Source organism: Panthera pardus, unplaced genomic scaffold, assembly GCF_024362965.1.
Source record: "Panthera pardus isolate Hobbes unplaced genomic scaffold, ASM2436296v1 HiC_scaffold_22, whole genome shotgun sequence".
Classification (NCBI taxonomy): domain Eukaryota; kingdom Metazoa; phylum Chordata; class Mammalia; order Carnivora; family Felidae; genus Panthera; species Panthera pardus.
This window is the reverse complement of record NW_026526788.1, coordinates 46,744,318-46,769,638: the sequence shown is the minus strand read 5'-3', so window position 1 is coordinate 46,769,638 and position 25,321 is coordinate 46,744,318. Positions and strand designations below refer to the sequence as shown.

Genomic DNA, 25,321 nt, shown 5'->3' with positions numbered 1-25,321 from the left:
ACATGTTACTTGTGGCTTATAAGCTCTCTACCAGCCCCTCCTCCTGCTTCTCATCTGCTTTCTTTCTGAGATTCTTATTTTTATGACTGAATTCACCAGTGACTCAGTTGTCACATTGGACCTGTTATTTTAGACTCTTCTCTGAACCTTACTTCCATTCAGCACATATGGAGTATGTTCTGTGTATCAAACTTTGGGCCAGGTGTTCAAATTTTAGCTTGTATATGTTTGGTTTTTTGTTTGTTTGTTTTTGTTTTTGTTTTTTTTTTTAGTTCCAGACCCAATGGATTGTCCCTTCCTCTGTATCCAGGTGGCCTCTTGTTGGTGGCTCTTCTGCAGACCTGCCCATGTTGTTGACATGTTTCTCCTCCCCTAGAAAGTGAGCTACTCTGGAGGGGATGGTGCTAAGTTCCTGGCATCTTTGTATCCTAGTGTTTGGCCACTGGAATGGTTTTATTTAATGAGAAATCAGTGGGGCTTACTGGGAGATCTGGTCATTTCATATGAATAAAGTTTCAGTGGTGAAAGATACCTTCCTTTATTCACAGTTAAAAGCAAGGCTGTTGGTTATTGGATTGTTTTTTGATGTAGTTATTAGATAGTTATGCAGTCAATATGGTGAATACATTTTCATTCAAGGAGTTCCTGAGTATGTGGAGTAAAATATAAAAGCTTCTTTTATTCCTCCCTATTCCTTCTGCTTCCCCTTCCCCAATAGTTTAATATGTATCTCCAGATCACTTTGGATGCATTCCATACACACACATACAGATGTACATTTTTTTAACCAACATAAATGTGTTCGTACTAGGGGAATTTTTTTTTCACTTTACAAGACTTTTATATCCTTGTCACTGAAAATACTTAATGCTTGTATTAAATTATTGACATGCTACAATACACATCCTTATATACATGTGAGTACTTCTCTGGAATAAATACCTGGTCATGTGCATTTTAAATCTTGATAGATACCATTAAATTGGTTTCCAGAAGAGCTTTAGTATATCCCTACCAGCATTGTGTGAGGGTGGATCTTCCTTGTCTGTACTGGATTATTATCAGGCCCAAACTGTTTTCGCCAGCCTGATTTGCAGCAAATTGTATTGCACATTGAAATGGGGTTATTTTTGAGAGTATTTAATCTTTCTCAGATTCAGATTTGAGTGGTGCTCTTATGTCTTGTTTGTAGTTTGTGTTTATTAGAGTAAATGTTTAGCCTAAAAATTTCTAATGTCAGAGTCATAGAGAAGCTTGTTCCTTACTTCACTAAATTTGCATATCACAGTTAATCATGCCACTGTATTGGGAATCTTTTGTGCCATAATGCAGTGAAAATGCTAACTTGGAAAGCAGCAGTCAATGATTTCAGTTGATTTGGAGAAGACACGCAGGGCGTCAGTCAAGATTTTGGTTGCCAGCTTTATTGGCTGGTTCTCCAAATGTTTTTTGTTGCTGCTACTGCATTTTTTCCTACTGGTTTGTCGCCGTTGTCGTCATTGTTGTCTTCTTCTTCTTCTTTTTTGGTTAATTTTTTCTTATTTATTATCAAGTCTCAAGAATATGTATAGCTTGTACCCTTTTAAGAAAAGTAGTATTTGGAAGCTTGAATTTATCTAATTGGAGGATTATTATTTGCTCTTTTGAGAAATCAGGCTTCTTTAATTATAATTTTTTTTTAAAAATTTTCCTTTTAAATGTTTATTTTTGAGAGAGAGACAGAGTGTGAGCAGGGGAGGGGCAGATAGAGGGAGACACAGAATCCGAAGCAGGCTTCAGGCTCTGAGCTGTTAGCACAGATCGCGACATGGGACTCGAACCCACAAACCGTGAGATCATGAGCTGAGCCGAAGTCGGACACTCAACCAACTGAGCCACCCAGGCGCCCCCTTTAATTATAAGATTTTTAAGAAACTATATAAATATCAACTCTTTATAACCAAAAAGCTTATTACATACCTTTTTTTTTTTTTTCCTTTTAGATAGTCTGTAGAGGATGCAAAATGCAAGAATCCCCCACTCAAGCCAAGCTCAGGAGCAAGACTGTTTACAAAGTCAGTGTGTCAGTGATAAACAAGAAATGACAATCAAACGAGAAAATGACGGCAATGCAGAGGTGGAGGAAAGCCTCCCCTCTTGTTCCTCTGCCAGCGGACCATCCACTTCTGCCGAGGGCTGTTCATCAGAAGTTCTGAGGAGAGGGCCAGCCCTGCTGCACATCGACAGACATCAGATACAGACAGTGGAGCTGAGTGCGCAGGCTCTTGAACTGCAGGGGTTGGGTGTGGATGTGTATGACCAGGACGTGCTGGAACAGGGTGTGCTTCGGCAGGTGGACAGCGCCATTCATGAGGCCAGCCGTGCGGCCCAACTTGCTGATGCAGAGAAAGAGTATCGCTCAGTCCTGGATGACCTCACGTGAGTGTGGACCGTCTTCTCTGATTGCAGAATTTGTGTTTACATGTGACAGAGAAATTCAGATGATAGCTGTAGTATTCCAGAAATTTAGGAAATTGATAGAACCTCTAATTTGAAAGATGAGGTCAATTAGGGCAGTCTTTGGCCTTGTGTGTGAACCCTAGCCCTTTCCCTCAGGAGCAGCACTGAACATGGTAGTTAGGGTCCCAGTCCAGCCAACAATAGCCTGTGTATGCATAACGTCCTAGAGAGAAGTACTGTTCCGAGTGCCCCAAAACTCACAAGCATGTGCACAAAATGGTTCTCAGGAGAAGTGTACCTAAAGGTGTGATGTGTCCTACTCAAGATACCAGGAACACACCCACCTCCCCCTCGCATTTTTCTCTTGTCCTATAGTTTCTTTCCAGTTTCCTGTGTCTAAACCGAGTGACAGTCTTTTGGTAATTTTTCAGATTTGTATTTCTAGAAATAATGAGAAACAACTCCTTGTTTTTCCTTTCTTCTGTCCTACTTGTGACTCTGTAGGAAAGATGATGTCCTGTGGAGACTTCATTTGTGTTTTAGAGGAGAAACAGGCCCTGGACCTGGGCTAAAAGGTGGGGCAGGTGGAAGATTGAACTTCCTCCCCATTGCCAGTTTGCCCTGTCATGACCAGTTTTCTAGGCTGTGTCAGGCAAGCAGGAAGGAGGAGAGGAATGGGTGGAGGGATGGTGCAGTTTTGGATGTGGGTGGCTGGGGAGGGGAGAGGTGGGACTGTTGGCTGCCCTCCGTGGGGGAGGCTGAGGTACAGATGCTGTGGGAACTTAAAGGACATGTTTTCTGCCAGCAGCTTCTTGGTGTGTTCTTTTGGCCTCTTGAGTAGCAGGCATTCTGGATTACTTGTACTCTGACCTCTAGGTGTGAGGAGCTCGACTCCTTATAATGAACACACCTTTACATTTGACCTGCTGCTTGCATGGGTGACGGCGGAGTGCTGCAGAATTACAACACAGGTTAACAGAGCGATGGTGACACGTGGTTAGACTGCCAGTAACTTGCATTGATAACATCTTTTATCCTGAAATCCACAAAGGTTACAAACAGCAAATTACCTAAGGGTCAGGATTGAATTTGTGTTTTGAAAATTGGGAGTTTACCATTCTATGGTGTGTGTTTTAGGAGCAGCGTAACATAGGTTGATTTTTTTCCCCCTTCACACTGTAAAATGTAATGCTACAGCAAGTAAGTCTTCCAATATTGTGAAAGAAAAATAATTGTCACAGATATCTGACTTGTATAAGAAAATGTATAAGCATTTCTAGTTCTTTCCCAAACTTTGGGTGACTTCCATAATGGGACTTTAAAAACCCATGTATGGCTTGTTGATAATGGGAGAGGGTGTGCGTGTTTGGGGCAAGAAGTATATGGGAGTCTCTGTACCTTCCTTTCAGTTTTGCTGTGAACCTAAAAGTGTTCTAAAAAAAATAAAATCTTAAAAAAAAAAAAAAAAAAACCATGTATACGCATTTTTTCGTCTAAAAGGTAACTTACTGCACACTGTTTTAGCACAGTCTCTTGAATAGAGTAGACCCTTAAAATGCTTGTAGAATGAATGAAACAGCTTACAGATGGGAATGTGCTGGTTTAAATCAGCCAGATCAAAGAAAACGCTTAGCAGTTATCTTACCTTCTAACAGCCCTTCAAATTCAATATGTGGCCAAAAAGAATATGGAATCTGGTTTAGTTTCTTCTATCTTTTAGTTAATAAGTAAAAGGACATTGTTTTAGCATTTCTGTCATCTTACACTATTAAAAAAAAATGTTACCAGAGTGGAAAATAGACACTGTATCTTATTTTTCAGGTCATGTAGGACATCCCTAAGGCAAATCAATAAAATTATTGAACAACTTAGCCCTCAAGCTGCCACCAACAGAGACGTCAGCAGGAAACTAGATTCTGTAAAACGACAGAAGTATAATAAGGTGAATCCAAATAACACATTTAAGTATTGCATTTTTGAAAAAGTAATCATTTCTGTTCAGTTAATATTTAGGAAGTATTCGAAAAGTAGTTAAAATATGTGAAGCATGTGTCTATAATAAAAAATTTTGAATTCCTTTTGTATGTTTAATTTTTCAGCTGTTTCCCTTTAATATCTCCTGTTAAAGAGTATTTTTTAGGGGCACCTGGGTGGCTTAAGCTGGTTAAGTGTCCGACTCTTGATTTGGGCTCAGGTCATGATCTCATGGCTTGCGGGATTGAGCCCCGTGTTGGGCTCTGCACTGAGAGCTTGGACCTTGCTTGGGATTCTCTCTCTGCCCCTCCTGCATGATCTCTCTTTTTTTTTCTCTCTCAAAATAAATAAATAAACATTAAAAAAATATTTTTAAACATACACACACATTCACACACGTTTGAGAAAGTGTTCCCTTCTTGGCGTTGCATGCTGCCTTATTCATGTTTAGGATTATGGTCTTCCTTGCTTTGCCACTTTCTTTTACCCAGCTTAGGCTCCTGCTTGGCATGCTGGCCTCTCATCCAGTCTCCTTGTGTGGTGTGAATTTCCTTTTTTTCTTCTGCTTAGCTCCTGCTTGTCCTGATTGTGTATGCTGTGTTTCCTGTTGGTATAGCCATACCCCCCCTCACACTCATGCTTACTGTTCTGAGAGGCCAGCATTAGGTATTACAGTCATCACCCAGCCACACTGATGGGTCTGCATTGAGGGTTGTACAACTTCAGGCTAGGGAAGATCTGAGATTATGACATTGTTTTTATGAGGTTTGAAACAGCTTTTAGTATTTACTTGTGTTTTATGAAAATATATTGGAGTAGATAGGAATGACTAGTTTTGATCATTTGATCCAAAATGTCATCCAAAATGACTAGCAGATATTTTTGTGCTTGCAGTTGACCCACTGCAGTGAGTAAAGTTCTTACATATCTTATTTAAGCTCCACTAGTGGACACATATAGACTCGGTTCCTCCTGCTTTCTGCTCACCAGTCCGTTATCTTCACCACCCCATCTTCTCTCACCAGAATAGCAGCCCAAAGGTCAGAGCTCGCAGTGGTTTCAGGTAGCCAGGGTCTCTGCTTTGGGGACATCTGGCCTCTTGTTGGAATATGCAAATTAATGTGCAGAGACCTCTAATCTTGGGCTTCTGGTGAGCTGAGGTGTCAAGGAGCAGGAGGACCAAATGTTGGGCCATTTTAGGTACTAGTGTAACTCAATTGTATATTCCCATCTTTCTAAAGTAGTCCTTTGATGGTTAGACTATTCAGAGAAAGGCTGTTTGTTTTGTTTTGTTTTTTGAGAATGGCTATCTTTTGTGTGTGTGTGTGTGTGTGTGTGTGTAGAGAGAGAGAGCTGGGGAGATGGGCAGAGGGAGAGCGAGAGGGAGAGGGAGAATCTTAGGCAGGCTCCACGCTCACATGGAGCCCAACGCGAGGCTCTGTCCCATGACCCTGGGATCATGACCTGAGCCAAAATCAAGAGTTGGACACTCAACTGACTGGGCAAGCCAGGTACCCTGAGAAATGAGATGTTCTCATTTTTAAATGAGATTTAACCTAAAATCTGTTTAAATGAGATTAAATGAGGGAAAGACTAAAAGAAAATGAAATGCAGTTTAGTATAATGTGGCATTTATATTCAGTATTTCTCCTTGTCCTATACTCATATTTGGTGTTTAAACATTGACCTTGAGAGGAACCAGGTACCTTAGGCCTAATTAATTGGAGAGGCCCTAAGAATGGCTGCATAGCTGAGTTCTGGTGGTGTAGAGGGAGAAAAGACAAAGAGGGGTCATGGGTGGGAGGGTAAAAGGGTATATCAAAATGTATATTCCTTTTTTTTTTAAATGTTTATTTTGAGAGAGAGAGTACGTGCATGAGTGGGGGAGGGGCAGAGAGAGAGAATCCCAAGCAGTCTCTGAGCTGTCTGTGCAGAGACTGACATGGGGCTTGATCCCATGAACCGCAAGATCATGACTCAGGCCAAAATCAAAAGTCAGAGGCTCAACTGACTGAGCCACCCAGGCGTCCCTATATTCCTTTTAAAATCTTGTGATTGGGTAGAATACTATAAAGGACAATCATAAATATGGTAGATTATCAAAGGGGGCTGACTGTTTCAAGTGTTTGAACGTTTGTGTTTATGTTTCTTATTCCAGAGAATATTATTGACCTCATAGCCCGTTAGTTGGTAAGGTCAGAAACAAAAGTTTAATAATTTGCCCTGTGTGTAATGGGGGAAAACCGAGTAGAGCAGCTCCACCTCCCAAGTCAGTGGAGAGCCAGTGCATGTGAACATAGACAGCTGTGCTGCCCAGCCAAGAGAGGGAGTACAGACAGGGATGCCTGCCTGATGGAAATGCTTAGAGGCCTGCTTCCTGCTAGAAAAGTGGCAGTAGCTCAAATGAGGTTCTATCTAATAATAGTAACATACGGAATTTCTGTTTTATTTTGCTCTTGATTAAGGTTTTTACATTTATCTTTGGTATTTAGCAATAAATCATTTCTGTTTTCTGTATTCAATATTTACCATTTAAGGAACAACAGTTAAAGAAGATCACGGCAAAACAAAAACGTCTCCAGGCCATCCTTGGAGGAGCAGAGGTACAAGTTGAAATAGATCATGCTGGTCTGGAGGAAGAGGATACAGGTGAGGAACAGTGTCTCCTTGTTCTTGAATTGGTGCCTGATGCCTGAAGTTGGTGGAGGGTATCTCCTCAGTCATGGCCAGGGTTCCCCAAAAATGTGTTTCTTTGCCTTAGTGTTGAAACAGAATTAGGAAAATTTTATTCTCTACTTCTGCAGAACCAAATCTGTTTTAAGTCATGTGGGGTTTTTAAAGAATGAAAGTAAATGTTTAACTGCATCTACTAGAGGCTGCTGGTGCACATAATTTATTATGTTTAATAAATTAGGGAGCTTAGCCTTCTTGTGTAGTTAATTTTGTAGAGACAGCTAACATCTTGATCAAATTACATTTTTAAGCCCAACATCATCAGTCAACATTCATAGAATTGCTTTTACATATCTTTTTGGGACATGTTTGGCAGGCTTTCCAAGCATCACTTCTCGTTAATGAAAAGGCATCTTCATTCAGGTTATACTATGGCTGTAATTTTGTTTTAATTACTGCGTAGGATGAATGTCTTTTGGAAACCCTTTTGGGAAAATGCGTAAGCTCTGAAATGAAATATCTTTGTGGTCTGTGTGTATGTGTGGGTGTGTGTTTAGAAATTGTTGGTAGTGGCTCAGTCATTTAATACTTGAAATATAGATTAAAGCTTCTTAGCATTTAAGCTTTCCAAGCAAATGTCTTCTACCAGCTCCAGAAACTTATTCAATAAGACAGGGGAATTTTTATGAAGAGTTAGGGCAGTAGAAAAAAATACGAGACTGGGACACCTGGGTGGCTCAGTTGGTTAAGTGTCCCGACTCTTGGTTTCAGCCTAAGTCATGATCTCATGGTTCATGAGATCAAGCCCTGTGTTGGGCTCTGAGTTGACAGTGTGGAGCCTGCTTGGGATTCTCTCTTTCCCTCTCTGCCCCTCTTGTGCTAGTGTGCACGCGCTCTCTCTCTCTCAACAAATAAATAAACATTGAAAAAAAAAATTAGAGACATGGACTTTTAAAACTTCAGTCTCTGAATTCGTTGGGCTTGTAACCAAGGCTTTCTCCTGCTGAGGTTCCATGTTCTCGTTGTTCCTGTCCGGCTGCCTAAAACCTGCCACTGCATTGTACCTTCTCTTGCTTCTTTGGTAAAACTATCCAGGATTAATAGACTTCCCCAATTCCAAAAGCCCCTTTTCATTCTTGTTCCACCTGGCCTGTCTGTAGCAGCTGATACTTCTGTGCCTTCCAGGATCCCAGTCTCTACTGGTTTTCCTTTTGGCCCTCTGACCATTTCCATAGTGGTTTTTTTTGTTTGTTTTGTTTTTGTTTTAGAGAGAGGGTGTGGGGTGGGAAGTATAGGGTGAGGGTGGGGGCATTAACAAGTTAATTCTAAAATTGATATAAAAATGTATTGGGCCAAGAAAAGTCGATTTAAAAAAAAATTTTTTTTGATGTTTATTTTTGAGAGACAGAGCATGAGCAGGGAAGGGGCAGAGAGAGAGAGGGAGACACAGAATCTGAAACAGGCTCCAGGCTCTGAGCTGTCAGCACAGAGCTTGATGTGGGGCTCGAACTCATGAACTGAACCACGAGATCATGACCTGAGCTGAAGTCGGACACTCAACCAACTGAGCCACCCAGGCAGCCTTCCCCCCGTTCTTTTTTTAAAGGTTATTTATTTATTTGGAGAGAGCGCATGAACCTGGGAGGGACAGAGAGAGAGGGAAGAAAGAATCCCATGTAGGCTCTGCACCGTCAGCACAGAGCCCAATGTGGGGGCTCTATCTTATGAACTGAGAGATCATGACCTGAGCTGAAATCAGGAGTCAGATGCTCAACCGACTAAGCCACACAGGCATCCCGAGAAGAGTGTGTCTTGAAGGGGAACAGAATATCAAGGCCCGTGATTAAGGTGCAGTAAGTAAGACAGTGGGTATTTGCACAAGGAAAGACAAATAGATCAGTGGGACAGAATATAGGGTCCAGCAGACAAACCCACCCACGTGTGGTTTATGATGCATGTGGCAGTACAGTGCTATGGGGAAGTGTCGTCTTTTCGGTAAGTGGTTCACATGAAGGTAAAATGAGTCTTGGCCTGCTACTCTATGTAGAAAGATAAATTCTGAAAGGATTATAAAAATATAAATGTGAGTGGTAACACAAAGCTTTTAGAGTATAGCGTAGGAAAGTATTTTCATGATTTTGGGGCAAAGACTTAACGAGACACAAAAATGCTTTTTGTAAAGAAAAAGATTTGATAAGTGACCTATATCACAACTAAACTGTGCATCAAAAGATAGCATTAAGAGAGGGAAAAGACAAGCTGCAGAGTGGGAGAAGATATTTGCAATACATGTATAATTGAAGCACACAAATCCAGAGTGTATTAAAGAACTCTTAGGAAAGGGCTAAAGACTTGAACATTGTCTTCAAAAGAAGCTATTCAGAAGGTCAGTAAACCTATGAAGAGGTGCCCTAGTTCATTAGTTAGTAGGGAGACACAAATTACAACCACAAAGTGGTACCATTACACAACTACCAGAATAGCTAAAATGGTAAGAATTGAAACTCTCAAACACTGTTGGTAGAACTTAAAATTAATAGGACCACTTTGGAAAACCATTTGGCAGTGTCTGCTAGAGCTTAACATACCCAAAGAATTATGTATAAATGTATTTCTGAAGGAGGTGTGCTGGAATATTCATAGCAACATAATTCATAGTAGCTAAAACCTGGAAACCACCCAAATGTCCATTAACAGTGGAATGGAAAAATTATAGTATACTTATATAATATAATACTAACAGCCATGAGAATTAACAAACTGCAACGATATTCAACAATAAGGATGACTCTCACAAGCATAATGTTTATAGCAAAAAAGCCAGACGTAAGAGTACAAACATTTCCATTTACATAAAGTTCAAAGCTAGGTACAGCTTGTTTATAGCGTTAATGGTATGGTCAGTTATTATTTTAGGGGGGGTGGAGACTGGAGGGTGCCATGAAGGGTGGTGCATCTGGGGGTAGTAGTGATTTCTGTTTCTTGATCTGGATGTCGGTGTATGGGTATGTTTTTTTTCTGAAAATTCACTAAGCTGTACATTTAGTATTTGTGCCCTTTCTGATATGTATTGTTCTTTACTGCAAGTTTAGTGAAACACTGGTTACAAGAAATGCAGATTTTTAGAATATGGATTCTTCCTGTTCAGCCTTACTTACGTTTGTATTTTGGCTGTGGGTGAAATAATTTTTCCAGAGATTAAGTTCAACTAACGAAAGAGGGATGATATCTGGGTGACTTTATATTGCTAGGCAGAACTTCCAATTTTAGTTTCTCTTTTCTGTTAGTTAACTTTGCACATTTAACACAGTGCTGTCCAGTAGACCTGTTTGCAATGCTGGAAATGCTGTCTGTGTTGTCCATTATGGTAGCCATTAGCCACATATGACTCATTGAGCACTTGAAATACGGCAAGTGCATCTGAGGAACTGAATTTTCAACTTAAATAACCACATGGTGACTATTATATTGGGCAGTGCAGAGTGAATGTTTATGTTTTATCTATGTAGGTGCATGCTGATTCTTTATGTTTTCTGTTTTACTATCTCTTGAATTTAAGTCCATGTGAATGTTGGTATTTGAAGTGACATGGAAACTTGGGAGATTGCTTCCTTGGGGGCTACTCTTTAATTGATGAGGAAACACAGAGAAATGTGTATGTTGTATATGAGTAGCTCTGTCTTTAGATACACAGAGAGTGTATTTATAATGCATTATTTTAGAAAAAGTTATTGAGAAACCACCTTTTTTTTTAAAATATGAAATTTATTGTCAGATTGGTTTCCATACAACACCTTTTTGAATAGGAGTGTATTGAACGTGGTATGATGAATGCTATAATAAATTTTATTCTGTTCTTTTATATACAATATGCTTTAGTACATCCACGGTATGTTTTTTAAATGTGAGTTGTTTGTAGGTGCTGTTTATTGAATAAGTGAGTCCTTGTGTCGTACTCTTGGAAAGGTTCACACTAGTGCCCAGTGCATTGTCGTCCCTCTTTCAGAACCGGGGCCATCCTGTCTCGGCAGCATGCTCATGCCTGTCCAGGAGGCTGCTTGGGAAGAGCTCATCCGCACTGGCCAGATGACACCTTTTGGAACCCAGATCCCTCAGAAACAGGAGAAAAAGCCTAGAAAACTAATGCTCGATGAAGCATCAGGCTTTGAAAAGTATTTGGCAGATCAAGCAAAATTGTCTTTTGAAAGGAAGAAGCAAGCTTGTAATAAAAGAGCAGCTAGGAAAACTGCGGCCTCGGGCACCTCTGAGCTGAGCGCAACACTCAGTGCAAACAAACCAAGTGAGCGAAGCAAAGTTCTCTCGAAAGCAGATAAGCGCTTGAGAAAGCACATCAAGAAGCTGCAGAAAAGGGCTCTTCATTTCCAAGGGAAAGTGGGCTTGCCGAAAGGAAAGAAGCCTTTGGAGTCTGACGTGAGGCCGAAGGCAGAGGGCACCTCTGAGAGCGAAGAGTCCGAATACTTCCCCACGGAGGAGGAGCAGGAGGAGGCAGAGGGGGCTGAGCTGACCGGAGAAGGCCCTGACTCCGTGCTGAAACCCGTGCTCAAGCACCGGAAGCGGCAGAAAAAAGTCACGGTGCAGGAGATGGGGGATGACTTTTTTCCAAGTTCTGGGGAAGAAGCAGAAGCCACCTGTGGAGGAGGAGGTCGGAAAGTAGTGAGATGCCGAGATGATGGAGATGAAGATTATTATAAGCAGCGGCTAAGGTCAGTCTGCAGAGATTGTAGAGATTGTACTGCTTGCTTTGTCTTAGGCAGCAGGTTTATTAAACAAGGATTCTAGATTCAGGTTAATGTATTAGACCCCCGTTTATCCAAAGGTTGGACTTCCTGCATCCTTAACCTCCTAAACCAGCAGAACCCCCAAGTCCCCAGAGGAGCTGATACGGAATGCTTCTAATTTCTGTATCTTCGTTCAGATTTGGGACGAGTCTCAGAAGAAAGGCTTGGGGGAGGGCCAGGGCAAGATGCATGCAGAGGACTGAAGTGTGAGATGTATGCCTTTATACTCAGAGAGGTCACCTGTAGCAGGGGTCAGGATAAGACTGGCTTGTATAGTGGTGGTTTTTGTTTTCTTTTGAAGCAGGGAAGTGATTGTGGAGGACTTTGTCCCAAAAAGAAGCTGAAATTTAAGCTTTGGTGTATGAAAGAATAAGCTTGTTTTCTTAAATCCCTCCTTCCTTATCTTGAGAAAGTAGTCACCTACAGAATTATAAACCCGTCATGCTGCCAGAAGTGTATTTCATGCTCATTGCATACCCTTCCTTTTCAAGGTCATTTTTATGCTGGAGATTGACTTTGGCTTTTTTCCATGGCTCTCTCAGTATAAGATGCAAATAAGATAAAAGGGAAGGTGAATGTGTTCATTCAGGAAGTCAGCTGCCATATATTTTTTCTGAGCCCCGGAAAATGGTCTGTATGCTGCAGATACCAGTGTGTCCCACTGAGCATGACCCTGCCATGCCTCAGGTCTCCCACATAAGCTTACTAAGCACGAACAAGGTCCAAGGGAAAGGGGATCTGTTTGAAAGATAAATAAAACAGGTAAATAAGATAAAAAGATCCCCTTATTTATTTGTTCATTTATTTATTTATTTATTAAAATTTTTTTAATGTTTATTTTTGAGAGAGAAAGATCCAGAGTAGGGAGGGGCAGAGAGAGAGGAAGACACAGAATCTAAAGCAGGATCCAGGCTCCGAGCTGTCAGCACAGAGCCCGATGCGGGGCTTGAGCTGTGAGATCATGACCTGACCAGAAGTTGGACGCTCAACCAACTGAGCCACCCAGGCGCCCCAGCAGATTACTTTTTAAGTGTTTGCTCCTGGGATGGCTTTTTCCCAGTCTTCTACAGTTTTTTCTTCTTTTCTATGTAGGGAGGTCTAGTTTATTGTTTCTTGTAGCTTTCCACGGGCCTTTATGAATGCAGATTGTCCTGATATTTTTTCTTCTGTTACTTAGAACTGATGACCCACATCCAGATTGTCTCATACACTCCCTAACCCTTTTATCTGTCTGTCTATGTATCTATTTGTTTATTTATATTAAAAAAATTTTTGTAATGTTTATCTTTGACAGAGAGAGACAGCATGGGGGGGGGGGGGGCAGAGAATCTGTAGCAGCCTCCAGGCTCCGAGCTGTCAGCACAGAGCCTGACGTGGGGCTTGAACTTGTGGACAGCGAGATCATGACCTGAGCCAAAGTCAGACGCTCAACTGACTGAGTGACCCAGGCGCCCCATTTATTTATTTTAAACTTTGTTTTTATTTATTTTGAGAGAGTGTGCATGGGGGAAGGGCGGGGGTGGGAGGAGAGAGGCAGAGAGGGTGAGAGGGAAAGAGAGGGGAGGATCCCAAGCAGGCCTCATGCCATCAGCACAGAGCCAGGACTTGGGGCTCGAACTCCTGAACCATGAGATCATGTCCTGAGCCAAAACCAAGAGAAGGATGCTTAACAAACTGAGCCACACACGTGCCCCTGCCTAACCTTTTAAAAGCAGAGGTGGCATAGTTTTTTTCACACAGTTTGAGGACCTGTGACCTAAATCCAGTTCTTAGAGCTGTTACACTTACTGTGGTAGACCTTAAGTAGCATCCTTGAGGAGTGGCTTACATTTGTTACTTCTCATTGCAACTTTAACTTTACTTTGCACATTTAATATCTGTAGAGGTATTTGAAGGATATCACTGGATGCTCTTGAATGCTGAGTGGTGTCAGTCTCTTTCTAACTACTGTAGAGAATTAATAAAAGTGTTAATCTCAATGTATTGATTGTAAATGAAGCAATATTTTCTTCCCATTCAATATTAAATTAATTTTTAAATGTATTAGTATCATGATGAGAAGCAGTTTATTTTGATTGAATTTTAAATATGGGTTTAGTTTAAATTCATTGCAATGCGTTTTTCTTAATAATGTTAAGATTGTAGAACAATTATTTCCAAAGCCATACCAAAGCCAGTTTTTTGCTAAAGTTACAGTAAAATCTCAGATGAATTTCAGAAATATCAATAACTCTAATTGCCACCAAAATACTATAGCTCTTAAAATTTTATGGCCACAGTTATTACGGCTGTTAAACTGCAGATACCACATTGAAATGTTTGTTTTGCGTCTCCTTTGATACTCTTTGGATTGGGGGATGTTAAAAGAAAATGCTTTGGACTGAGAAGCGTTATTAAGAACAGTTTAGAACTGCCAGTTGCTTTTTATATTTTGTTACTTCTTGTTGCTGATCTTTGTAGACAGATTGAAATTGTAATGGTATTCCCTTGAGTGAAAAAAAAAGACTTTAGGCTTCTGTATCTTAGCAGTGGTTTGAGGATGGATAATCAGAGTAAAGCCCCATAGAGTTTGCAACACAGAAAATGAGTTTTTCTTAATGGTTAGAGTTTAGAAATGTGTACCTAAGCTAGGTGCCTTTTTTGAACTTGTACTGGTTATAACCCTGTTCATTGTACTGCTCATTTAAACTTAGAAGTGAAAGTGGGTCACTCCTAGACATCTCATCCCCTTTCTTCTCTGAGCTGGAGGGAGCATCTGTCTGAGGTCTTCCCTTAGCTCTAGTTCAGTCCCAACGTGGTAACTTTGTGTTTAGCTGTTGCTAAGTGCAAGTTTGCTATCAAGACTTTTCTACAGCGTAACCTTTTCTGGAACAGGATAATAACTGTTAGGATCCTTTTTTTCTCTGACTTGGCCCCAAGACCTCAGATCAGTCTTGGAAGTGTTACCATTTTTTAAACTGCTCAGGTGTTTTTTGCCTGTCTCACATTTGTATCCTGCTTCTGTCTCTGTACTAAGTTGCATTTTGAGGCTGCCTCCTCAGTGGTGTTCCCTGATTTTCATACTTCTGGATATACCAGGAAGGATGAGCCAGTTCTTTGAAGTAAATATTCCGTCGGTTCCTACTCATGTCATTGGTATGCAGATCCTAGAAAACATCGTTATTTTTTCATTTTAATTTTGTAGCAGCAGAGTTTCTATTAGGCTATTGCTCTTAGTTGTGAGGTTTAGCTTTTCTTAAAATACATCGCTGTTGTAGAAAGCTAGGGCCTGGGAGCTCCAGGAGCCAAATAAAGACTTAATAGGATTGACACACATGCAGTGTTTGAGTGATAGGTGTCTCTGGTGAACACTTAGGTGTTACTTACCCAGTCTGTACAGCCGGAATGGGTCACGGGTGGCCTACAAGACCAGACATTTCATATGTGCACCTTTCCCCTTGAGGTGATCAAAGATCAGCAGCCCTCGTTACCTCGGTGTTTCTGATTGATTTCCAGATGAGATACGAGGCAGCTCTCATTGTGTCATCTTTGCTCTCACTGCATGAATGTGTGTGTGCGCTCTAGGACTGGTGCTAGGGTTTCCGGAGAGGAATTTGTCTTTTAGGGGACATGGGCACAGAATGAATTCAGACAGGTATTTGGGGAAGACTTTGTGGAGGAGATTCATCCCAGCGCAAGGCCTGGTCTGTTGAGTAGTTCAGATATGTTGAAAAAGACCCTAAGGTGCAGGTTATTGAAAAGGAAAATACATGCTTGCTTTGCTTTGGAGACACATTATTTCTCATTTGGATTGCCTTGGATAGTGGTGTGGTGGCTGTGGTCTGCAGAGATGTCTGGTTTCTAAGCAGTCACTGTAGGAAGGTAGGGCACAAGCCCTCACCTTACCAGACAGCTCCCATTTTAGGCAGTGGCATTCTGTTCAGGGGGGAGACTGAGGCCCTGTTTGGACTCTCTAGGAAAGAGTGCTACAGTCCGTTAGTGATGTCTACCATGGACACGGGGGCCTCAGAGGGAAGCAGCAGCATTCATACCAGTTATATGCCAACTTGAGAGATAGCACAGACAAAAAAATGTCACCAACTCTGGCTTCCTTCTCCAGCTGCAGTGAGCACTGCTTGGGTCAGACTTGGGTTGTAGGTCAGGTTGTATCCTAAGTGAGAGGATGTCCTTCCAAGTAAGTTTTGTTTCCTGTTGACACAACTAGGGCTAGCATTTATAATTTGACTTAAACCCATACCCTGAAGCTCTTCTTTCTATTTCTGTGTGCCAGACAGTATATAATAGTAACAGGCTTTATTTTCTTGTCAGTGAGCATAGACTGAAGCAGAGGTTCCCAGCCTACAGGCTGATTTTGCAGAATCACCTGGGTGCCCTGCCATTGGAGGTGCTGATTCAAGAAATCTAGCTTGGGGCTTCAGGTCGTAATTTTTAAAAAGCTTCTCCAGATCGTTCTGATGCACTGTCAACTTTGGGAATTACTTAATGTGTATAAGTAGGTTTTATATACTCTTCCTTTTTGAGGTGGTAGCTTTTGGCAGATTCAGTTTTTATACGTTACTTTTAAAAAAATATAATTTGTTGTCAAACTGGCTTACATACAACACCCAGTGCTCATCCCAACAGGTGCCCTCCTCAATGCCCATCACCCATTTTCCCCTCTCCCCCACCCCTCTATCCACCCTCTGTATTTAAGAGTCTCTTGTGGTTTGCCTCCCTCCCTCTGTTTGTAACTATTTTTTTCCCCTTCCCTTCCCTCATGGACTTCTGTTAAGTTTCTCAAGATCCACATATGAGTGAAAACATATGATATCTGTCCTCTGACTGACTTATTTCTCTTAGCACAATACCTTCCAGTTCCATCCACGTTGCTGCAAATGGCCAGATTTCATTCTTTCTCATTGCCAAGTAGTATTCCATTGTGTACATAAACCACATCTTCTTTATCCATTCATCAGTTGATGGACATTTAGGCTCTTTCCATGATTTGGCTATTGTCGAAAGTGCTGAGGTGTATATGTTACTTTAAAATCCTCTTTTATGTACCCTGCACAAGTGGGTTGTGTTTACATAGGAAAGGGCTTGGAGAGGAACTTTGAGGTCGGTTCATTCAGCTAAGTGCTGTGTAAAATAGATCATCTGCTTCTTATCAGAACATATGCTTCAGAATCACCTGGAAAGCATCTTCAGGACTCAGCTTGCAGTGTCTGAGGCAGCAGGTCAGGGGCGGAAGGAGCTGGGTGCGGCGCTCGTACTTTGGGCTCCCACTAATTCTGAGGCGAGGTTGGTGGCGTTCCTCAGTATTACAGGCCCTTACTATGTTCCCATTTAGGAAACCCTTGATGCAGTTGGAGAGAATTGTTGGTTAAGGACATTGGGGTTTGAAAATGTAATGCTTTTTTCTCTACTCTAGCCCAATGTCAGCTTGGTATTACCACTGCAATAAATCTCCCCCCTACCCCGCCCCCATTCTACCTCCACCTCAGTAAGTGAAACAAGGTAACAGACTTTTCAGTAGGTGGTCCCTGAGTCTCCTCATATATCATCTAGTGGTACTCTGGGCTAAGCTGCTGAGATCACAGCCTGAAACTGATTTGAGCGGCTACCTGCAAATGGTTTGAAGGCTTTCCACACCCCCCACCTTGAACTTTGGATGATTCCTTGTTTTTTTAAATAATGAAATTATGACAGTATTAAGATGGAAAAAAAAAAAAAAAACAACTACTTACACCTCTTTTTTATGTCATTTGTCTACATTTCATTCTAGGCTTTGATCTTATGTATACGTACCTTTCATTTATTACAGTTATAGTAGGCTATTCAAACACTTGATCATGCCTTGTTCAAATTGATCGACTTGCCAATATGATCTGTTAAGAGGTAGAGCTGGGATTTGAAGCCAGGAGAGGGTTTTGTAAATGTCATTTTCCTTGCATTTGTGAATTGGTGGAATGTGTAATATCTAGATGTGACCACAGGGTGGCACTAAGAATCAGCACTTAGCTGCTTCCCCCTTCCTGTAATGGAAACCAAACCAAAAACTTCAACCAGTTGGATGGGGACTTGGGGTGATTGTAGGGAGTCTAGAAGACTTGACAGGTATGGTGTGGATGGGGATAGAATTTGCCTCATGGTCTTGTGTAACCTGCATCTGTAGTCATGCCTGTTGATGTAACTTTTTTTTTAATGTTTATTTTATTTTTGAGAGAAAGAGGGAGACAGACAGAGACAGTGCAAGTGGGGGAGGGGCAGAGAGAGAGGGAGACAGAATCCGAAGTAGGCCCCAGGCTCTGAGTCAACACAGAGCCCAACACGGGGCTTGAACTCGTGAACCGTGAGATCATGAACTGAGCTGAAGTCGGGCGCTTAAACAACTGAGCCACCCAGGCACCCCTGTAACTGGCTTTTAATAAATACAAATATTTATTTAAATAAATATATTTATTTAAATCTTTAAACCTTAAAGATTTTTCTTTTCTGCCCCATTTTTTTTACTTTGTTTTGTATGACTAACTTTGAGTTAGAAAAGGCTAATGACTCCATATATTATGTAAATCTTACAGATTACCTTCTAACACTGCGAGGCTTAATCATCTGGGTAAACAGTATCTCTGTTGTCCTTCCCCTTAAGCACTGGAGCTACTGGGGCCAGAGGCGATTTGGATCCTGGTTTGGAGGGTTTGGCTGTATACTTGCATAGTTCTAGAGGAGAAAGGCTGTCAGCATTTTCAGGTGCTTAGAGGGGTCAAGCCAAGTAGGATAAATGTTGGAGAAGTCTCTTGGATTTGGAAATTTGGAGGCCTTGATGGCTTGAGCAAGGGTGGCATGTGGGGGTTGGAAGAAAGGTTCTATGAGAACTATAGGTAGCATCACCTAACGCTTACTACTTAGGCAGTGCTTTGTGTCAGATGGGTTCTTTGGTTTAATCCTCACAAACCCTAGGAGATAGGAACCTGAGCCCAGAAAGCTGATATAATTTGTCCAAGACAGCAGTAAATGGAGAAGGCTGGAGAAGAGAAAGGGATCCGAGGAGGATTGGGTCAGGTGGGAGTGATCTATCAGCTTGGTTGGTGTGATGGACTGGGAGGAGCGTTGCCTCAGCAACAGGTTTCTGCCTTCACTTGATGGGGACCAATTCCACACTGTTTGCGGGTCCCATTCCATGCCTGAATGCTGCTGAAGGCTGTGCCTCCTAGAACCCTCTCCTAGCTGCTCTGTCTCCATTTTATTATCCCTACAGAGCCTCTGTGTCTTGTTTTGCCTAGAGCTGGCTCCCTTTGCACTGGGATTTTCTCATTTATTCTTCAATTGGATCTTTGTTTGCACTGGATGATGATTTAGCACTTTCAGGAAGGTCACATGTAGGAAAGGCCAAATTACATTGTAGAGCTTATAACTTTTTGTAAAAAGCATTTGATCTCCAAATTATTTGATGTCTAAGATCTGAATTTTTAAGTTTAATCTAGATTTATTCAAGAAACCTAAACATAATGATTTGAAGATTGTTCTTACTACCATCAGTTTCTAGGAGTTAATGTCTCAAGAAATAAACCTGTGTTCTTCCCCCCCCCCCCCCAGGATTCTATAGTTTAGACAGAAGGAAAAGTTACTCCCTTAAAGAGTTTTCTTAGAATCTTGGCTTCTTTGAAATGACAAAGCAAGACACAAATGAAGACTAATTCTGCTTCGTGCTCTGCACACACCTCTCATTCCCAGTTTCAGTGCATAATTGTCTGCATCAGTCTTAATTTACTCGGTGAGATCTGGACTCCTAACTGAGGGTATTTCATCTGCTCAGATGTGCCAATTAAGTCCACCCAGATAGACCATAAAAAGGCAGATAAGAAAAGTAAAACACTGAGTATCTCAATTTAGCAAATTAGACTAATCTGTAAGGGATTCTTAGCTGTCTGAAATAGAAAACCTATTGCACTACAGAAATGCAAACTATATTAAATACCCAGCTTGGTGCCTTGAATATATTTTTAAAAATCAAATTGTACTCATTGTGCTTCTGTTGTAGATTTCTTTCATGGATATTGCAGTAAGTGCAGAATGAGCCAGAGATTGAAATTTCACCCTGTATTGAGAATGATTTAACAATATGGTGTGTGACTTTTCCCTCACAGTGCAGGTCTGAAGTGCTCCAGGCTTGGTGGCTCTTGCAGTGTAAAAATGAAGGCAGAGCAGTTAGGTCCCTTGTGAATTTCAAGCAGCTCAATATATGACTTCCTTGGAGTTTTGGAGCAGGCATGTTCATTTTCTTACTATACGGTCTGAAGCTACTAATGTTTGACAATTCCTATTGATAGGTATATTTTGCCTTTTTTGTGGGTTGGTATAGGCAGTTCATTGGTTTGTCTGTTTATTAAATATGTCTTATGTGTTTGCTCAGTCTAGATTATTTGTAGTCAAAAGAATTGCTAAGCTGATTTTACTGTTGAAAAAGTTGGCAACTGTGCAGTGAAGAGGGAGTTTTGACTCACTTTGTGCAATATTGAGGTAGGGAAGGACATCTTTTGAGACATCTGTGAATTGGACTTTTAGAACTTGGTTTGCTCTTGTACAGTTGTTTTCATTGTGTAGCCATTAAAGAAGCGATTATTGACTCTTTGGCTTGCACTATGAGAAAAGAGGTGGTTTTAGGGAGTTTGGAAAATACATTTGAGAGACAAGATTATGTAACAGGAGTAGACTCTAGAGGTTAATTATCTGAGTTTGAATCTTCATGTTGGTGATCTTGGCCAGGCTACTTAATCTGTCCCTATTTTTCTTTAACTGTGAAAAAGATTAAATATAGTATCTGCCTCATTGGGTTTGCAAGGAGTAAATAAATTAATACAGGTAAATTGCTTAAAACAGTGCCCGGCACACGGTGAGCATCAGTAACTATTAGTTGTTGTCATTCTTTAGTATTTGTTTTCTGACTCTGAGTTTAAAAAATATATACATAATATGGATGTTTGTATGTGTAGTTTGAAAACACAACTGGTCCAGAGCTAGTCGTTGTTACTCAAGGAGGTGATATGTGACATAGGGGTTAGAAATCACAGGCCATGGAGTCCAGTGCCAGAGTCTCACCTAGTAACCATGAGATTCTGTACATCTTTTCATCTGTAAAATGAGGATCATAGCAGTACTTTGTTCACAGATGGTATGAGGATTACAAAAGATAATATGTCTAAGATATTAGGCTTATGTCAGGCAGTCAATAAATATTAGCTGCTCTTATTTGCATGCCCACCAGGTAAAACATTTACTACAAAGATTTCATCAAGTTGGTAAGAGGTCTGTGAGAATCATGAAGAGCCTATAAATAATGATATCTATGAAAAGGTGTCCTCTTTCTAAAGTAAAAGGCAGTTTAACAATTGGTATTAGTATGCATAGCCAGGTCATTAGCTGTTATATACTTAGTTTTGTTGATATTAGGCTTTTTTTCCCTTTCATACATTTTTTATTAATATGATAAGGTCCACTTAGTGATAAAAAAGTTGTACAAATATAAGCACATTGTCAGTAGTTGTTTTGGGAGAAATCAAAAAATATTTCTCCTTTGAATGCACTAGGGGGCACTAGACCTCTGCCCAGGGGACATTCTTCAAACTTCACAGCCTGCTCCTTGCTTCTGAGTGTGGATAGGTGAGGATTACACTTTGCTTCCTCACAGGTTTCTCTGTTCTAAGGTCCGTGTTCCAGATCATTCTTTTGTGCCTTGTAAGGCTTGATTTCCACACTCCTTGCTGTGCTAGATATGCAGGACATTGTTCCCTAAGTGGACTGTGATAATCTTAATCTTTGCTGATGGTATGGGTGGAATAGCGTGATGGCCTTCTAGACTAAGGAGCTACACCTAATTCCTGCCTGCCCAAGATTATAGTAGGTGTTTTAACAGTTATTTTGTATTCATATATAACCTGCAATTAACAAAAATTTCTCAGTTTTACTTTTTTTGTGTGTAATCTACCAATAATTAATTGCAAGATAGCATCTGATATGCATGTAGTATATAAAAAAGTAGTTTCCCAAGGGTGTAGTACATATGTTACCATTTAGTGCTGTGTGAAACTTTTATTTGATTCATTTTGTGGCAGAGGAGACAAATGCAGTGGTGTTAAATGATGCTTCTAAAGTTCACACCTCTCCTTGCCAGTTAGAGACCTGAAATGCAGCTCTCTGCCCACATCTGGTTTTCACTTCTCAGTGGGTATCTTAAATCTGTGTTTTTTACTGGGTTCTCCGTTAGGGGCTGCCACCAAAGTCTGAGGAACTGTAGGAGTTAGAAAACCTCCCCAGTGAATAACGTACTTCATTTTATTTGGTTGCAGCTGTGATTATTACATATGTAGATTAAAGAAAAAGATGGTGGGACCATCAAAAACATTATTTCCTTTCTAGTATTGTCATTGTAGTTTAGGGCTAGTTAAATTTTTTGTTTTCCTTTCTCAGAAGATGAATTCTTTCATTAAAAAGTTGAATCTTTTGCCCACCCTTTTCCACCTGGTCCTATAGGGAAGCTTGGATGCAAACTTGGGGCTTCTGATTCTTCCCAAGATCTGGTGTGCAGAAACCAGTGTTGTTACAAAGTGAATCCACTGGAAAACCCAAAACACAATTCAGGACTTGAAAATAACTTACAAAATTTTTATTAATAAAGGAGTTTCCTTTCCTTTCCTGTCCTTTTTTTTTTTTTTTCCTCCTTATACAATCAAGAATTTCTCTGACTTTGTCCTTGTCATGCCTCATTCTTTGTAGTGGACCTTACTCATGTTTACCTAGTGGATGTATCTAGGAGTAGTTCTTTAACATCATACATGTAGAAAGAGCAGGCATGCAGCAGGAGGTAGGCTGTAAATGAGATAGAACAGGACAATTCCTAGAGTGCTTGGGTGGCTCCATTAGTTAAGTGTCTGACTTTGGCTCAGGTCATGACCTCATGTTTGTGAGTTCAAGCCCCACATCGGGTCTGTGCTGCCAGCTTCAGATTCTATGTCTCCCTCTCTCTCTGCCCCTCCCCTGCTCTCTCTCTCTCTCTTTCTCTCTCTCTCTCTCTCTCTCTCTCTCCCTCTCCCCCCCCCCCAAATAAACATTAAAAAAATTTAAAAAGAACAGGACTTTTTTTTTTTTTTTTCTGAGACACAGAAAGAGGGCACAAAGTGAGTAAGGGGCAGAGAGAGGGAGGAAAAGAGAATCCCATGAAGGGCAGAGAGAGCAGCAGGGCTCACCCGAAGCGGAGTTCGTGTTTACCCAAAGCGGGGCTTGAGCTCACCTGATGCAGGACTTGAACTCATGAATTGTGAGATCATGACCTGAGCCAAGTCGGATGCTTAACCGACAGAGCCACCCAGGCACCCAGAATAGGACAATTCTTGAACTCATTTTTGAATGACCCACTTTGACCATTTTCAGGCCATGCTTCTGTCTGTGATGTCTTCCTTATTTCCAGCCCAATTCTGAACCTCATTCATTCATTCATTCATTCATTCAGCATTTACTGAGTATTTGTGTTTAGGTGGGCATTACACTGGTCTCTAGGAGTATGACTAAAACAGTCTGTGGCCTCAGGTGTCTCCCAGTCTAATGGGGAAGATTAGATACGATTTTCAAGTGGTGCTGAACACTTGGTGAGTACTCTAGTAGAAACACCAGGTGTGTCCAAGGTGCTGTGGGGTTGAGAAGGCACCTGGAGGACAGGACACCTAACTCTGATCGAAGAAGGCGTCTCTGGAGGCACGGCTTGGGCAGAGGTCTCAATGGTCCATCTGGGGTGGGGATATATGTGTTTGGGGGGAGCTTGGGGACAGTACAGGAATGCAGATAGCACAGATATGAAGAAACTGCAAGGTATGGCATAATGGCAGTTAGCTGTGTTTTTCCACTTATATATTTTAAACATTCTTGGTGTTCGGGAAATTCTTTGAAAATAAATAACCTTAAATGGTGGCAACTAGCTCTCAGGTGTATTCTTAGGGTTCTGTTGACAAGGTGCCCTAGCAACTGGAGGAAGTGTTGTTCCTGGTATAGTTCAACTGGTTAGCTGTGCCTTGTTGCCAGGAGCCTGGCCCTGGGTCCGAATTGCTTCTGACAGATCATTATTGTGGTATCAGCCCCAGGCCCCACAGCCTGGGCCAGGTTCTCATTCTTGCATGAATGTAGCAAAGCCAGGGAGCATTTTCTCTGCCTGCATCTGATTGGAATTGTAAGTTTATGTTTATTACTGGGTTCTTTTCTAAGTGGCTGCCAGTGGAGTCGCTAGCAGGCTGACTGTGGCAGTCCCGCAAAGAGTTAGAAACCCTGCCAGGGAACACCAGGCCCACTTGCTTTTATGTGGCTGCAGCTGTGACTATTACATGTGCGGAATGTTTTTAAATGCGAGGATAAAAAACATGGAAAAGTTATTTCTTTTCCAAAAATGTAAATATTGGACTATTTACTGCCCCCTTCCACTTTTAAAATCCATTATCTGCCTTACTTATTGAAACACCGAATTTAGACGTTTTGGGACCATATCTGATTTTTAAGATTTTAAATCACTGGAGCCCAGATCTTAATCTTGACCCATCCCCAACCAATTTAAGTCCTTCTGTATCAATTTTTTTGTTACTGTCATATAAAAGGCAGCCATACTTCATGACAGTTTACTGTTTACAAATCTGTTACAGAATTTCTAAATTGAAGTATTCCAGCAGGTATCTTCTGATGGGTAAGTGTGTTCACTCATGTTGAGCATGGTACTCATAATTTCTGAGCATCCATTTGATTAATAAACATGGTTTTTGTTCACACATACTTGTTGAATTCTGTTAATAAACACTGGTGGTGCATTACCTTATCACAGATGGATTATATTGGGTTATATATTGCCTCCACTTCCTCCTCTGTACGTGAACATAGTAACAGCTCTGAGGATTGTGAGTTTGTGTGAGGATTTCAGTAAGCAGATATGATTACGTGTAATAGTGTAGTCATTTGTTAAGCACTTACATTCTAGGCTCATGCTAAGTGCTTTACATGTGACGCCTCATTTAATCCTCCCTAAATCTAGGGAAGTAGATGCCATTGTTCTCCCCATCTCCTACTTGAGGAGACTTAGGTGCTGAAGAAGTGAAGTTACTTGCTGAGGGTTAAAGAACTAATAAATAGCAGTCAGGATTTGATTCTAGACCATCCGGGTGCAGACTTCTGTGTTTTGGCCTGTGGTTATTCTGTGTGTTAAACCCAGTTTATTCATAACACAGATCCCTTTACACCTGCTGACCAGACAGGTCACCCGGCCTGCCAGGTTGCAGGACAAGCAGGTTGAGAGCAACTTTAAGACTCTTGATAGCATCTAGGATGGGAAAGGCATCAGGTGAATGTGATACTCCTCCACCACCCCCCTCCCCGCCACCCCCCCCCCCCCCCCCCCGTCCCCAGTCTGCCATGTGGTCCTTCTTGTC

The 25,321-nt window shown here is 41.2% G+C and overlaps 1 protein-coding gene across 2 annotated transcripts in view; it reads left to right on the top strand.

Moving 5' to 3' along the window:
• The window catches only part of ERCC6 (ERCC excision repair 6, chromatin remodeling factor), a 77,924-nt gene that overhangs the window by 2,907 nt on the left and 49,696 nt on the right, over positions 1-25,321 (top strand). For both annotated transcript variants that reach the window (XR_002078782.2, XM_019444909.2), the window contains exons 2-5: positions 1,983-2,418; positions 4,261-4,381; positions 6,951-7,062; positions 11,093-11,810. Coding sequence is in view for 1 of the 2 variants with exons in the window: in XM_019444909.2 (XP_019300454.2) it covers positions 1,997-2,418; positions 4,261-4,381; positions 6,951-7,062; positions 11,093-11,810 (1,373 nt within the window). In the remaining variant the exon portion in view is untranslated. The remainder of the gene's footprint in view (positions 1-1,982; positions 2,419-4,260; positions 4,382-6,950; positions 7,063-11,092; positions 11,811-25,321) is intronic.